Source organism: Giraffa tippelskirchi, chromosome 10 (assembly GCF_054371585.1).
Source record: "Giraffa tippelskirchi isolate mGirTip1 chromosome 10, T2T-mGirTip1v1.2.pri, whole genome shotgun sequence".
NCBI classification, from domain to species: domain Eukaryota; kingdom Metazoa; phylum Chordata; class Mammalia; order Artiodactyla; family Giraffidae; genus Giraffa; species Giraffa tippelskirchi.
This window is the reverse complement of record NC_137284.1, coordinates 141805849-141821792: the sequence shown is the minus strand read 5'-3', so window position 1 is coordinate 141821792 and position 15944 is coordinate 141805849. Positions and strand designations below refer to the sequence as shown.

Genomic DNA, 15944 nt, shown 5'->3' with positions numbered 1-15944 from the left:
CATGTTGCTGCAAATGGCATTATTTTGTTTGTTTTTTTATGGCTGAATAATGTTGCATTGTATGTATGTACTATATGTTCTTTATCCATTCATCTGTTGATGGACATTTAAGTTGTATCCATGTCTTAGCTATTGTGAATAGTGCTGCTTTGAACATTGGCATATGTGTATCTTTTTGAATTAGAGTTATCTCTGGATGTATGTACAGGAGTGGGTTTGCTGGAACATAAGATAGCTCTGTTTTTAGTTTTATGAGGAACCTCCATACTGTTTTGCATAGTGGCTGCACCAACTTATATTCCCACCAACAGTATAGGAGAGTTCCCTTTTCTCCACACCCTCTTCAGCATTTGTTGTTTGTAGACTTTTTAATGATGGGTAATTCTGACTGGTGTGAGGTGGTACCTCATTGCAGTTTTGATTTGCATTTCTCTAATAATTAGTGATGTTGAATATCTTTTCACGGGCAATCTGTATGTCTTCTTTGGAAAACTGTCTATTAAGGTCTTCTGTCCACTTCTTGATTGGGTTTTTTTTTTGTTGTTGGGTTGTATGAGCTGTTTGTATGTTTTGGAGATTAAGCCCTTATATGGCACATCATTTGCAAATGATGCTATGGCTTTCATTCTGTAGATTTTTTTTTTTTACCTTTTCCTTTGATCTGCAAAAGCTTGTAAGGTCACATTTGTTTATTTTTATTTCTGTTGCCTTGGGATATTGACCTAAGAAAACATTGGTATGATTTATGTCAGAAAATGTTTTGCCTATGTTATCTTCTAAGAGTTTTATGGTATCGTGTCTTATGTTTAAGACTTTAAGACATTTTGAGTTTATTTTTGTGTGTGGTATGAGGTTGTGTTCTAACTTCACTGATTTATAAGCACCTGTTCAGCTTTCCCAGTACCACTTGCTGAAGAGACTGTCTTTTTCCCATTTTATATTCTTGTCTCCCTCATCAAAGATGAATTGACTGTAGGTGTGTGGGTTTATTTCTGGGTTCTCTGTTCTGTTCCATTGATCTTTATATATGTTTTTGTACCAATACCATATGTTTTGATTACTCTGTGTGTGTGTTAGTCGCTCAGTTATGTCTGACTCTTTGTGACCCCATGGGCTGTAGCCCGCCAGGCTCCTCTGTCCGTGGAATTCTCCAGGCAAGAATACTGGAGTGGGTTGCCATGCCCTCCTGCAAGGTTTGATAACTGTAGCTTTTTATTAACAGTATTGTCTGAAGTCTGGAAGGGTTATGTCTCTTGCTTTTTTTTCCCCCTGTTAGGATTGCTTTGGCAATTCTGGGTCTTTTATGATTCCATATACATTTTGGGGTTATTTGTTCTAGTTCTGTGAAAAATATCATGGGTAGTTTTATAGGAATCACATTAAATCTGTAGATTGCTTTGGATAGTATTGCCATTTTAACAATATTAATTCTTCCAAGCCAAGAGCATGGGATATTCTCCCATCTCTTTGAATCCTATTTGATTTCCTTATTAGTGTTTTATCAGTTCAGTTCAATTCAGTAGCTCAGTCATGTCCGACTCTTTGCGACCCCATGAATCGCAGCATGCCAGGCTCCTAAGGTGGGCCCACCACCTCCTCACACACCTCCCAGCAATGGCCTTGCTTCTCTGGTGGGCCCAGGCATCTAGCCAGCCCCTCAGGCTGTCTGCACGCAGCCAACCCCAGTCCTCTCCCCAGAGTCTGAGCTCTGAAACCGGAGCCTCAGTATCCAGCCCCCACCCACCCCAGTAGAGGAGCATCTCGGTCTGGGGAGGGCTGGGCAGCACTGACCTGGGGAGGGCTGGGCAGCACTGACCGTCTGTGCGGGTCTCTCTCTGTTTGCCCTTCACAGACTGGTTGCTGTGCTCTCCTTCAGGACTCCAAAGCTCCCCCTCTGTCCTGGCTGATCTCCCTACTAGAGAGGGCCTTTTCCAGGGGCAGGAACCTTTCCTCCTTCACAGCTCCCTCTCAGGGGGTCAGGTTCCCATCTCAATTCCTTTCTCTTTTCCCTTTTTGTCCTACCCAGTTACATGGAGATTTCCTTGCCCTTTTGAAAGTCTGAGGTCTTCTGCCAGTGTTCAGTAGGTGTTCCGTGAGAGTCGTTCCACACATAGATATATTTTTGATGTATTTGTGGGAGAAAGTGAGCTCTACGTCCTACTCCTCCGCCATCTTGATCCAATCCTGTTATGATGCCCTTTAAAACATCCTGTGAAGAATATACTTTTAAAGGGAATCTTCTTTTTTTTTTTTTTTTTGAAGTAGTTTCTTTTTAACTTTCATACAATCCTAATATTCTAGGTCATGTTTGCTTCAGTTGCTTGAGTGAAGGCCAGACTCAGTGCCCAGAGACTGGAGGCATGAAGATGAACAGGACACCCTTTAACCATCCAGGAAGAAGGATCAGGGCACTGGGTTCCTTCTGCCTCTTAACTCCATCCATGCTTGGCAGGGATCATGTCTCATTTAGTTGGCAGCTCCCTCACAGCCAGTACTTAACTGCACATGCAGAATGTTCTCAATAATTATTCATTAGTTGAATTAGGCTAAGCTGTTGGTAAAGAGGAAATGGAAGGGAAAGCAAGAAGTATAATGAGCCCTTCTTGGACTGAGTCCTGTGATTGTTGATTTCTCATTGAATCCTCACTATGACATTAAAAATACATCACTTCTATTTTACAGGTGAGAAAACTTGGTCAATATAAATGTCTTTAAAAGAGTTACTATACTTAGGTTGAAGGTTTCCTAGTGTTCTGCTCTTTGCCTTTTCCCTCTGTCAAGTGCATTTCAGGGACTGGCTTATTTACTCAAGGAGATAGGCACTAGTACTGTTCCCATTTTAAAGATAAGAAAACTAGACTTAGGGTAATTAACTTCTGCTGTCATCAGGTAAGCGGCAGAGCAGGATCCCGCATGTCACTGTGTGCTTCTAAGCCGTAGGGTCGCAAAGAGTCAGAGATATGACTGTAGCGACTTGGCATGCACAAGCTCTGTGGAGCACACGGACTCTCAGCCCCATGGCAGCCCTTAAGACTTGTGCGTCTTACACACACACACACTCCTGCACCTCCCAGACCTACCCTAGTGGTTCTCAGCTCTGGGTGCACGTTAGGATCTAGTGGGAAGCTTTCAAAAGTACAGATTCCAGGGCCCCACCCCACAGGGGAGGGTGAGGCTTCTCAGGCTTATGGGTTTTTAAAGAGCAGCCTAGCCTGAGTCCCTGTGGCTCAGCTGGTAAAGAATCTGCCTGAGGAGACCCCAGTTTGATTCCTGGGTCTGGAAAATCGGCTGAAGAAGGGATAGGGGCTACCCACTCCAGTATTCTTGGGCTTCCCTTGTGGCTCAGCTGGTGAAGAATCTTCCTGCAATGCAGGAGACCTGGGTTAGGAAGATCCCCCGGAGAAGGGAAAGGCTAACTACTCCAGTGTTCTGGCCTGGAGAATTCCATGGACTAGTCCATGGGGTCGCAAAGAGTCGGACTCAACTGAGCGACTTTCACTTTCACTTCAGCTGGAGTTGAAGAACACTGTGCTAAAGCTAAAGTTCCCTCTCCTGTCACTCATATTTAGGCTAATAGTCTTGATTAGCACCTTGAATGAGGGAAATGACTTACATGAGTATGTATGGATTCCTGCAATGTTTCACCCTGTCCCTCAAACATAAGGAGTGCCAAAAGAGATCGTTGAATACAGAGCAGTAGTTTTCAAGGAAACCTTCATAAGCAGTAGAGCCTAGAGAGGAGCAACAGTTCCGCTTCAGATGGAAAGCACGGCTCCATACAGGAAGGCTTCTGCTTGGCATGGTTATTTTTAGTTAGTGAATTTAAGAATGCGATTCTTGGGATTGCTATTTTAATATTAATACCACCAATAGGGGCTTCCCTGGTGGCTCAGCAGTAAAGAATCCACCTGCAATGCAGTAGGTTGCAGGAGATGTGGATTCAGTCCCTGTGTCAGGAAGATCCCCTGGAGGAGGGCATGGCAACCCACTCCAGTATTCTTGACTGGAGAATCCCGTGGACAGAGGAGCCTGGCGGGCTACAGTCCACAGAGAGTCACAAAGAGTAGGACACGATCAAGTAACTGAGCACCCATACACCACCAATAGAGAATGGAGTTGTTAATAAATAACATTACTTTAATATATAATAATTGTTAAATCCCTCTAATCACTAGGCTTGAGTAAATGTCTTTGGTTAAAATGTGGATACAGAATTGGGAGGCTCTGTTTCATAATATGGGAATAATGGGAACGTGAGGACTGTGGAGGACTCAGGAAAACAAAGACAACTGCTCACTTTGTCCTTCTTCCAGTGATGGGGCATCACTACATGATGCTAAATGAAGCTGAAAACAAAACCACATATATTAACTAACTTTCACAAAGTGCCTCAAGAGGGACGTCAGAGGACTTTTACTACCTTGTAGATTTGTTCCTAAGCGTCACTGTGGAAGATTCCCCAACCCTTACAGAGATGACTGAAGAGATTCCAGTAAATTCCAGGGATGTACGCTGAGTGCCTAGGACATTTGTGTTAAGGATGGTGGAGCCTGGTAGACTGTAGCAGTGCTCCTCAGTCTTGTCTTCATCATTGCTCCTCCCTCAACGCCCACAAAAGACCCTTTGTAGGCAGTTTTTTTTCCCCCTAGTCATCCCTCTGCAGATACACTATAAATGGACTTACATGCTGTATGTTTATCTTGTGCTTTATACTTAGAAAAAGAGTAAGATTCTGCACCCCTCTCCCCCCAACCAGTTATTGCCCCCACGGGGTCTCTGTCTAACGTAGTGTTCTTGTGGTCAACACTGGACAGGAGTCTTTGATTGACAGCAGTCTTGGAGATTCCTGGTCGGGAGGATGTGTAAACATTAGAGGTCAAAGTGAAAGTGGCTCAGTCGTGTCACTTTGCGACCCCATGGACTATACAGTCCATGGAATTCTCCAGGCCAGAATACTAGAGTGGGTAGCCTTTCCCTTCTCCAGGAGATCTTCCCAACTCAGGGATCGAGCCCAGGTCTCCCACATTACAGGCAGACTCTTTACCAGCTGAGCTACAAGGGAAGCCAAAACATTACAGGAGACCTGAGCATATTTCTGTCCCTGGGCTTTGTGCCCAAGCTGACAAGGATCTGGACTAAAGCCCTCTTGGTTAAGTGAGGATCCCAATGAGAACCTATGACCAACTTCCTACAGTTCACTGGGAAAGTTGTATCATAGCTCTCGGAATGAGCATTATCAGAGTGGTTCTTCCTCCTGGCCTGCTACACCCTCGGAAGAGTGAAGGAAGAAAGCTGACGTTCTTCTCTCTGGGTCTGTTGCTGTGTGTGTGAGATCCATGGGATATGAAAACTGAGATAAAGACGGACCGTGGGTAATAGAAATCCATCTTCCCTGTTATTCTGAACTATCAGTAAAACAAGTCTTAATGCCCTTTATCTCAGTTTTCTGTGGTTTTTTTTCCCTTTCTGTTATCCACTCCACAGGAAACATCCAGGATGTGGGAACATTGTGACATTTGCACAGTTTTTATTTATCGCTGTGGAAGGTTTCCTCTTTGAGGCCGATTTGGGAAGGAAGCGTCCGGCTATCCCAATAAGGTATGGCACGTTGAAGTCTTCCTTTTTTAGCCCTTTAAAAAAACTTAACAGCTATTCTTCTCGTAACCATATAAAAGGAATATGAGGTATCCTTTTATAAGATTTATATCAAAGATATCAGTAGAATAACTCATTTTCTGAATTTAATATGTTGTGAAACTCCAGGGAGCCTATTTTTAGAATACAATTCCTGCCACAACACTTAAAATAACTCATTCGTGTGTGTGTGTATGTGTGTGTATCTTCTGTGTCTGGCATATGGTCATTTAAAGGCCTAGTGTGATAACCAATTTGTAGGTACTTATGTGTGTTATCCTCATGATGGTAACCAAATATGGTAAGAGTGGTATTGTTGTTACTTTTAAAACACTAATGGCTTTTGGAGATGGAGGTGGTAGTTATACAATATTGTAATATATTGGGTTGGTTTTTCTGTAACCCAAACAAACTTTTTGGCCAGCACAATACTAAATACCACTGAATTGTTCACTGTAAAATGGTTGGTTTTCTGTTATGTGAATTTCACCTCAATCAGAACAAAATGATTGGCAAACTAAGGTAAGATTCTTATTTCCAGACCTCCATCCATTAGTCCAAATTTGTGTAATTATATTCATTGAGCCAAATAAAAACAGGGCAGGTCTTATAATAAACAATGTATTGAAAAACAGTGTTCTTGCTGTGAGATACTTGAAATCAAAGTGTACTTATTGTTTTTTTAATTTGATTTTTATTTTATATTGGGGTATCGTTGATTAACAATGTATTCATTTCAGGTGTACAGCAAAGTGATTCAGTTATATGTATACATATATCCATTCTTTTTCAGATTCTTTTCCTGTATAGGCTATTACAGAATAGTGAGTAGAGTTCCCTGTGCTATACATTGGGTCCTGTTGTTCAATTAAATTAAAAAAAAAAAAAAAGACACACATGCACACAAAAACAAAGTGTAATCCATCCAGTTGTGGGTATTTAGTAGGATAAATACCCCCGTCCCCCAGTGGCTTTAGTATCTGTATAAAACTTTCTCCTTCCAAGACCAGCATTTACATCAGAGTAGGAGCCCCAGCCTTTTTTGATTCCTCTGGTCCTTCCTTTCCTCCTCCTTCCACTATTTCTTTCTACTCTGGCAGCCAGTAGCATAGCTCAAGAACATTTTCACTCTCCCTGTAACTTTTATACTAATAGCCTAGCAGGCTGATCTCCTGCCCATCACCTGTTCATCCCTACATGTCAGCTTCCTACCATTGTATCGTAGCACCCACTCTCACAAGCGCTCAGTGTTCACCACTGGACTCAGAGTGAAGCCCAAACTCCCTAACCTGCCTTTGGAGGCTCCCCATGAACTTGCCTTAACAACCATGCTCCCATGTGTGCAGTTTGTGCTGGCTATTTTATTTTCTATCTGTGAAGGCATAATCAAAATCTTGCTCATGTCATTCATCCCCACAAGCAATTTCTAGGCAGTGCAATATGTAGGCAGTGATGTGGAATAGTTGGAATTAATTGTCCTGAAAGAACTTGATGAACTCTATCTCCAAATGGCATCTTTTCAAGACAGGACAAGGAAAATTGGACAAAAAAGCTTGTGAAATCACTAACAGTTTATTATTCAGAAGCTGTAAAATTGCTCTTAGCAGTAACTTTGCATGTGTGTATTACTGGGTTGTGCGTTCATTGTAAAGCTCTTCAAACTTCCCAAACGGGTCTAATGTTGCTCTGACATGGCTGCCTATGAGGGCAGAGAGCCCTCTACCTCACCAGGAACACAGAACTGGTTCTTGTGAGGGAAGGTGACTTGAGACTCAGTGTGTCACATTATCCAGATGTGCAAAGGGGTAAAAGGATGGGATTCTGTGCTCAGAGACTTCCAACACTTCCTGAAGACTATGGAACCACTTGTTCACGTTTGCCCTGAATTCTTTAGCTCTGCTTTGGGTTGGTTGTAAAGTTCATTCAGGTTTTTCTGTAACATCTTGCAAAAAAAAAAATGCAACAAACTTTTTGGCCAACCCAATACTTCAAATACGAACACAGCTAGTGGAGGTGATGGAATTACAGTTGAGCTATTTTGAATCCTAAAAGATGATGTTGTGAAAGTGCTGCACTCAATATGCCAGAAAATTTGGAAAACTCAGCAGTGGCCACAGGACTGGAAAAGGTCAGTTTTCATTCCATTCCCAAAGAAAGGCAATGCCAAAGAATGCTCAAACTACCACACAATTGTACTCATCTCACACGCTAGCAAAGTAATGCTCAAAATTCTCCAAGTGAGGTTTCAACAGTATGTGAACCAAGAACGTCCAGATGTTCAAGCCGGGTTTAGAAAAGGCAGAGGAACCAGAGATCAAATTGCCAACATTCATTGGATCATAGAAAAAGCAAGAGAGTTCCAGAAAAACATCTACTTCTGCTTTATTGATTATGCCAAAGCCTTTGACTGTGTGGATCACAACAAACTGGAAAATTCTTAAAGAGATGGGAATACCAGGCCACCTGACCTGCCTCGTGAGAAATCTGTATGCAGGTCAAGAAGCAATAGCTAGAACCAGACATGGAACAATGGACTGGTTCCAAATTGGTAAAGGAGTATGTCAAGGCTGTATATTGTCACCCTGCTTATTTAACTTATATGCAGAGTACATCATGTGAAATGCTGGGCTGGATGAAACACAAGCTGGAATCAAGATTGCTGGGAGAAATATCAATAACCTCAGATACGCAGATGACACCACCCTTATGGCAGAAAGCGAAGAGGAACTAAAGAGCCTCTTGATGAAAGTGAAAGAGGAGAGTGAAAAAATTGGCTTAAAACTCAACATTCAAAAAATTAAGATCATGGCATCTGGTCCCATCACTTCATGGCAAATATATGGGGAAACAATGGAAACAATGACAGACCTTATTTTCTTGGACTCCAAAATCACTGCAGATGGTGACTGCAGCCATGAAATTAAAAGGCTCTTGCTCCTTGGAAGAAAAGCTATGACCAACTTAGACAGCATGTTAAAAAGCAGAGAAATTTCTTTGCCAAGAAAGGCCCATCTAGTCAAAGCTATGGTTTTTCCAGTAGTCACTTATGGATGTGAGAGTTGGACTATAAAGAAAGCTGAGCGCTGAAGAATTGATGCGTCTGAACTGTGGTGATGGACAGGGAAGCCTGGTGTGCTGCAGTTCTTGGGGTTGCAAAGAGACAGACACAACTGAGTGACCGAATTGATACTTCAAATACAATTTTTCTCAATTTGAATATGTTAGGTTGAATAGTGTGAAATTGCTGATGTTTAGCCTACCAAAAGAGAAAAGCATTTTAAATGGTTTAAGCTGATCTATATGAAAGTCATCATAAATATTTTCTAGCTCAAAACGGGGGCATACAAATATAAAATTTTTTCATTTGTTTATACTTTTTCATTTGTATTTATCCCTTTATCTTTCTAAGTGATTTGAGTTCCTAAATTTTTTTAAATTGTTGTTTTTTGTCATTATGGAAGAATATTAAGTGTTTCTTGAAACATTCTATAGTTCAAACTTTTTCTGTGTTAGTCTAGCTTTGTGAAGTATTTTCATATATACTTGGTATTTGACTTCATGTGATAGTGATACCATCTTTTAACATAGAGAAGACAAGCACAATACTTTTAAAATCAAAAATATGTATTTCCTAGTCTACTTGATTTTCTTGAAATTGTGGACCCTGTGTGATGATGAACTGCTGTCTCTGCCTCTCAGGTACTATGCCATAATGGTGACCATGTTCTTCACCGTCAGCGTGGTGAACAACTACGCCCTCAATCTCAACATCGCCATGCCCCTGCACATGATATTTAGATCTGTAAGTCTGCAGACTCACATGCACATGTTCCTCTGGAAAATGAAGTTAAGCGGGTCCATTAAATTCAAAGGTCCTATAGGAAGTAAAGTCTTGGGTATAAGACTAGGTCTCATGGATGAATAAAAAGAGGCTGAATTTCATCTGAGATGGAAGGCAAAAAGACAGAAATGTGAAGGTGGATGGTTTACTTTCATTTATCGGAGGGCTTATAGGCAGTTAATAAAAGTTAAAATTTCCCCAGATAACAGATCTTGCCTTTAATTTTCTGGTTGATTTTATAGTCAGTCTTGCTATGAATGTTATTTAACTTTTTTTCTCATCACTTTTTGTTTCTTCTGTAAAATTATGTTTACTTCTAGTACGTGGTATAGATTACTTCTTTCTTCTGCTGTTTTTTGAAAGCAGAGACTTGAGATAATTAGCTAGAGGGAAATTTTGAGGAAGGTAGGGTTTCTCCCGAAGCAGCAGAGGTTTTTGTCTTTGCCTCAGGCATGGTGGGAGAGTTTCGTTTAGTCTGTGTATAAATAAGGACAGAGTGTTTCCTGAAGAACAGGAGAGAAACTCAAAGGGGAATGTAGTTAGGCTTGTAGAGGAATGCAAAATGGGTGAAAATTGTAATAATAACTTTTTTGTGTGGCCTGAGATTTTTGTGAGTTGAAATGTGAGATTCCCTAAAGAAACTTTCCAGAGCTGATTATAATAACTAAAATGACCTTCAGAGCATTGCGCACAGAGTAGACTTTCAGTAAACACTTGCTGACTGACTGATGCCTTTTGAGAGGAGAGAGAGGTCCCTGCACAACTTCATTCAGTCGAACAGTGGCTGAGGAGAAGCTTATTAAAGGCTCCTGTGAATTATATGGGCTTCCCAGGTGGCTCAGTAGGAGAGAATCCTCCTGTCAAGCAGGAGACCTTGGTTCAGTACCTGGGTGAGGAAGATACCCTGCAGGAGAATGGCAACCCACTCCAATACTCTTGCCTGGAGAATTCCATGGACAGAGGAGCCTGATGGGTTACAGTCTATGGGGTCGCAAGAGTCGGACATGACTTAGCAATTAAACAACAAATGACAACAACAATTAATTAGAAAATCTGCCAAAAATAAGTCCGTAATATTCCTGCTAGCCCTAGCTTCAACTATGACCGTACTGGGAATTGATCATTTTTATTCTTAATGTCATCTTTAAAAGGTGTTATTATTTTCTGTGATAGATTTTTATAGTTTGTCCTTTTTGCTGTCCTAAGAACAAGTGATTCTCACTAGTTATTAATCCTAACCTCCATCTTTGTAGTTGTTTTTCCCTTTTGTCTATGTTCATTTTTGTCTTGAATTACATTATTTTCTTTCCCTCATGCACTAAAACTGTTGTCTCTTTTTACAGGGTTCTCTAATTGCCAACATGATTCTAGGAATTATCATTTTGAAAAAAAGGTAAGCAGTGCTCTTTTATTTGTATATAGGAAGAGTCACCTGAGCCCCAGCCACAATTTTGTCTGGATTCCTTTTCTCATAGTGGCGATAAGTTTGCTCTTGGCCATCTGCCTTGGTTCTTGGTTCTGTCTGTGACAGTGAGGCCTATTCCTGAGGCAGTGGATCAGGGAAGAGGCCCCAACTGTGTCTTTGGAGCAGCATTTTCTCTGTGTAGAATTAATAGACTCTTGTCATTTAATCTTTAATACCATACTAACGTGTGAAGCCAGGCTTCCCTGGTGGCTCAGTGGTAAAGAAATCTGTCTGCCAATGCAAGAGCCCTAGGTTCGATCCCTGGGTAGGGAAGATCCCCTGGAGAAGGGAAAGGCAACTCACTCCAGGCTTCTTGCCTGGAAAATCCCATGGACAGAGGAGCCTGGCAAGCTATAGTCCACAGAGAGTCAGACACAACTTCTCAACTACATAACAACAATAACTTATGGGTCGAATTGATCTAGAACTTCACTGTCCCACGTGGTCATCACTGGCTACATGTGACTCAGTTCAGTTCAGTTCAGTCGCTCAGTCGTGTCCAACTCCTTGCGACCCCATGAATCACAGCACGCCAGGCCTCCCTGTCCATCACCAACTCCCGGAGTTTACCCAAACCCATGTCCATCGAGTTGGTGATGCCATCCAACCATCTTATCCTCTGTCGTCCCCTTCTCCTCCTGCCCTCAATCCTTCCTAGCATCAGGGTCTTTTCCATTGAGTCAACTCTTTGCATGAGGTGGCCAAAGTATTGGAGTTTCAGCTTCAACATCAGTTCTTCCAATGAACACCCAGGACTGATCTCCTCCAGGATGGACTGGTTGGATCTTCTTGCAGTCCAAGGGACTCTCAAGACTCTTCTCCAACACCACAGTTCAAAAGCATCAATTGTTCAGCGCTCAGCTTTCTTCACAGTCCAACTCTCACATCCATACATGACCACTGGAAAAACCATAGCCTTGACTAGACAGACCTTTGTTGGCAAAGTAATGTCTCTGCTTTTAAATATGCTATCTAGGTTGGTCATAACCTTCCTTCCAAGGAGTAAGCGTCTTTTAATTTCATGGCTGCAATCACCATCTGCAGTGATTTTGGAGCCCCAAAAAATAGTCTGACACTGTTTCCACTGTTTCCCCATCTATTTCCCATGCAGTGATGGGACCAGATGCCATGATCTTAGTTTTCTGAACGTTGAGCTTTAAGCCAACTTTTTCACTCTCCTCTTTCACTTTCATCAAGAGGCTCTTTAGTTCTTCACTTTCTGCCATAAGGGTGGTGTCATCTGCATATCTGAGGTTATTGATATTTCTCCCAGCAATCTTGATTCCAGCTTGTGTTTCTTCTAGCCCAGAGTTTCTCATGATGTACTCTGCAGGGTGACAATATACAGCCTTGACGTACATGTGACTATTTACCCTTAAAAAGTAAATAAAATTAAATATATAGTTTCTCCATCTCTCTAGTCATATTTTAAATGCTCAGTAGCCATGTGTGACTAGTGGTGACCATACTGGAGAGCCCAGGTGTGGAACATTTCCAGATTTACCAAAGTTCTGTGGAACAGTGCTCTCCTAGGAAGCATACAAGATAGCAAACTAAGGAATAATCATACGTATTACAAAGAAAATTCCTAACCAAGGCCCACGTGGCCAAGAAGAGGCAAGGAAAAGTTTCAGGACTGGTCTTTGTGACTATCACGAGCAGCTTTCTCTGGGTACAGTTGGGAAGTATCAGAAGTACATGAGGGACTTTCCTGGAGGTCCAGTGGTTAAGACTGCACCTTCTAATTTGGGCAGTGCGGGTTCGATCCCTGGTTGAGGAGCTAAGATCCCACATGACCCCGAAGCATAAAACAGAAGCAATATTGTAACAAATGCAATAAACACTTTAAAAACGGTCTACATCAAAAAACAATCTTTAAAAAAAAAAAAAAAAGTAGCAGTACCTGGGATGCTGTTTCCAGGGATTTGTGTCTCATCTTCATTCAGAGCCTCACTCCTCACACCCAAGGAGGAGGGGCAAGGGGCAGAGACCACACATACAGGCCGGAACATTTCTTAGGGAAAGTTCATCCTCACTGTTAGGACCAAAAATGTGAGTTGGTGCCAGCTTTTCAATGTAGTCCATACCCAACCCCAGTATTGGAACTCTGTACCAGCTTGGAAAGTAGCTGTCAATTCAGCATGGGAACCTAGGGTTTTTTAAGTAAAAGGGACTGGGTCATACAAAGGATAACTGTCCTGTCCTGCTGGCTCCTGGTGATGAGCTCTTTATCTCCTGAGGCTCATAAATTCCCCAGATGAGAGCACCCTTGTTGTTGATTGCTTTTCTAGGCTCTTCTGTTCAAGCATACAGAGATAATGCTCAGGCTCATTACCTTTGAAGTGACCCCTGTGCTTCTTGGTAGTGTAAAATTCACATTGGGACAGACCTGTGGTCTTTATAACCTTTGATTTTGGTGCATAGCAGGGATACAGAAGAACTTACTAGAAAAGGAATGCATTAATATTCTGACATACCGCAAATGTCAGGGGCCTTTATCAAACATCTAATTTTTCCTTAAGAACCTGTTCTGAGTCTGCATCTTGAATCTCTCTCTTTCTCTTTTTGACTGTCCGGTGGGTCTTACCCAGAGAGCAGAAACTTCTTTAAGCTAACTATCTATATCATGGATTAGTCATTTATCATCTCCTTTTGTTTATCTTGGGTAGTACTCCTTCAAGTTTCTAGTGTGTTCCCCATTCCAGGATTTGAAGACCAAATCTCTATTCACTTTGACTGTGTTCTTCATGATTGTTCAGACCTGAATTTTAGACCTCCCTCTCTGATCATTGCAGACTGAAGAGTTCCCGTCTGTTTATACATCTGCTGCAGCAGTGCCTGTCTCCTCGCCCGCCCCTCTTCTCTAGAGTGGTGCTTTTGGCTCCTTGCCCCACCCCTTAGCCAGTTCTGTTGGCCTTTTTCTGACACGCTGTGACCAGAACTATTCAAGATATTTGAGTACAAAACTTCAGATGTAAGGTTTTAACGTCTTTTCATTGTCACCTGAGGCTTTTTGCTTCATCACCAAGAGCCTGAGAGGGATGTTAATTGATACTATTTTAGTTAATGTGAAATGCCACCGTTATTCCTGCTAATAGTCCTACTGGTTTAGTATTTCTCGCTTTATCCAGCTATGCCAACATTTGAAAACAATATTTAAGTCATTCAGAGACATTAAGACAGCCCCCTCCCCTGAAAAGGAACAGCTGAATTCTTTTCTGAGTGTGGAGTCCTGCTGCTTGCCCTGGTAGTCCTGTCCTGTCCTTCCTCTGCATGCTGTGTCTCTTCACACTAGGTTTGGGCCCCAGAAACCAGGAAAAGCAACAGGAATCCCATATTGAGATCTGTCAGGCTTTCACGTAGACGCAAGAGCAGAATGGGCTGTCGTGCCTGATCTGCCTTTTTTTGTTTTCTGATGAAACAGTCTATTGGTGTACCAAGTCTTGGACACCACCAGAAAGGGTGTGGTCTAGAAACGAGTCAGTATCCTGATTCTTTCATGCACAAACTTAGGTGGACTCTGCTGAGAAGTGATCCCCTTGATCATGTCTTGGTGATCTGTACTTTTGTGAACCATCCTATTGTCAGCATCGTGCGGAAATTCATATCTGTGCTCTTTTTATTATTTTTGCAGATACAGTATCTTCAAATATACCTCCATTGCCCTGGTGTCTGTGGGGATATTTGTTTGCACTTTCATGTCAGCAAAGCAGGTGGTAAGAGTCTGTTCACAAATGATTTCTATTCACTACTCACCAGGGGTGCCCAGGTACTTATTAATGATACAATAAATGTAAGTGCTCATGTAATACAAGGATTTACTTCTTTGAAAGAGAATTATGGAGGGAAATGGGTAACATAAATATTTTCCTTGTATCAAGGCCCCTTGCCTGTAGTTCTGGTCTCTGTACCTCGTATGTTTTCTTATTTCCTAGACTTCCCAGTCCACCTCAACTGAGAATGATGGATTCCAGGCATTTGCATGGTGGTTGCTAGGCAAGTACAGTAATTACAGTAAAGCTAATTGCCTCTGCAGTTCTGTTTTCAGAGTTTTCTCCTAAGGGATATGTTTCTTGGCAAGAAGCTTCAACTGAACAAATTATGCCATGGAAGAGAGAGGCACCTGGGACTATATATCTCTGAACCTTAGGGCTGAAGAAACTAAAAAGAAAATATCTATGTTCATGGTAGCGTGTTCTACAACATGGACGTTTGTCCTGGTTGCCACTAGTATAGAAAGAAAAGTCTGTGTCTAGTTGCCCATTGCACTCTCTGGGAACAGTGGGAGTGTCATCCATTTCTTTATGATCTGTCTGCTGAGCAGAAGCTTCTACAAAAGGAGGGTATATTACAGCAGCTGACTCTCTAAACTGCCGTAGGACCCATTTCTAAGTCTTAGATTTCTTTTCTTCATAAGCTCTACCACATGGCAATGTTCCCAAACCTGACTGGTCATCAGAATCTCCTGGGTAATTTTTAAAAATACAGATATCTCTTTGTTGAATTAATTAAACAACTCCTATAGAGCTTTGCCCTCGCTGTATCCTATAAGGAGGGGAGAGTCAGTGATAGCAATAAGAGATAGAGACTGACCAAACGGAAGAAAAGTAGCAGTGAAAGACCTGGATTCTCCTTGCGTCTTGACTTTGCAACTTTATCCCTTTAGGTTGCTATTCTTAACATAGAAAGATCTTTATGAGCTACTAGGAAGACACTTTCTCCAATAAGAATAAAAGACACTTTCTCCAATAAGAATAAAAGACTTTAACACACAATTCATGGGCACAGAATTAATACTCAATAAACTTATGTTCAGCCTCACTGGTTTACTAAAGAAAGAAATGCAAACTGAAACCAAAATGCAGTACCTTTTTGTTTTGGTCTATTATATTGGCTAGATATTGATTATTCTCATTGCTGCTGAGGGGGCAGTAAGGCAGCCATATTCATATAAATTGTTTATGGTAAATTGGCACAGACTCTCCGGGAAAAAGATTATGTATT

General features: G+C 41.7%; 1 protein-coding gene across 6 annotated transcripts in view; it reads left to right on the top strand.

The window, feature by feature from the left end:
• Positions 1–15944, top strand: part of SLC35B4 (solute carrier family 35 member B4) — a 68317-nt gene that overhangs the window by 40210 nt on the left and 12163 nt on the right. For all 6 annotated transcript variants that reach the window (XR_014066394.1, XM_081532928.1, XM_081532930.1 and 3 more), the window contains 5 exons: positions 5485–5598; positions 9334–9436; positions 10819–10868; positions 14575–14656; positions 14876–14936. Coding sequence is in view for 5 of the 6 variants with exons in the window: in XM_081532928.1 (XP_081389054.1) it covers positions 5485–5598; positions 9334–9436; positions 10819–10868; positions 14575–14656; positions 14876–14936 (410 nt within the window). In the remaining variant the exon portion in view is untranslated. The remainder of the gene's footprint in view (positions 1–5484; positions 5599–9333; positions 9437–10818; positions 10869–14574; positions 14657–14875; positions 14937–15944) is intronic.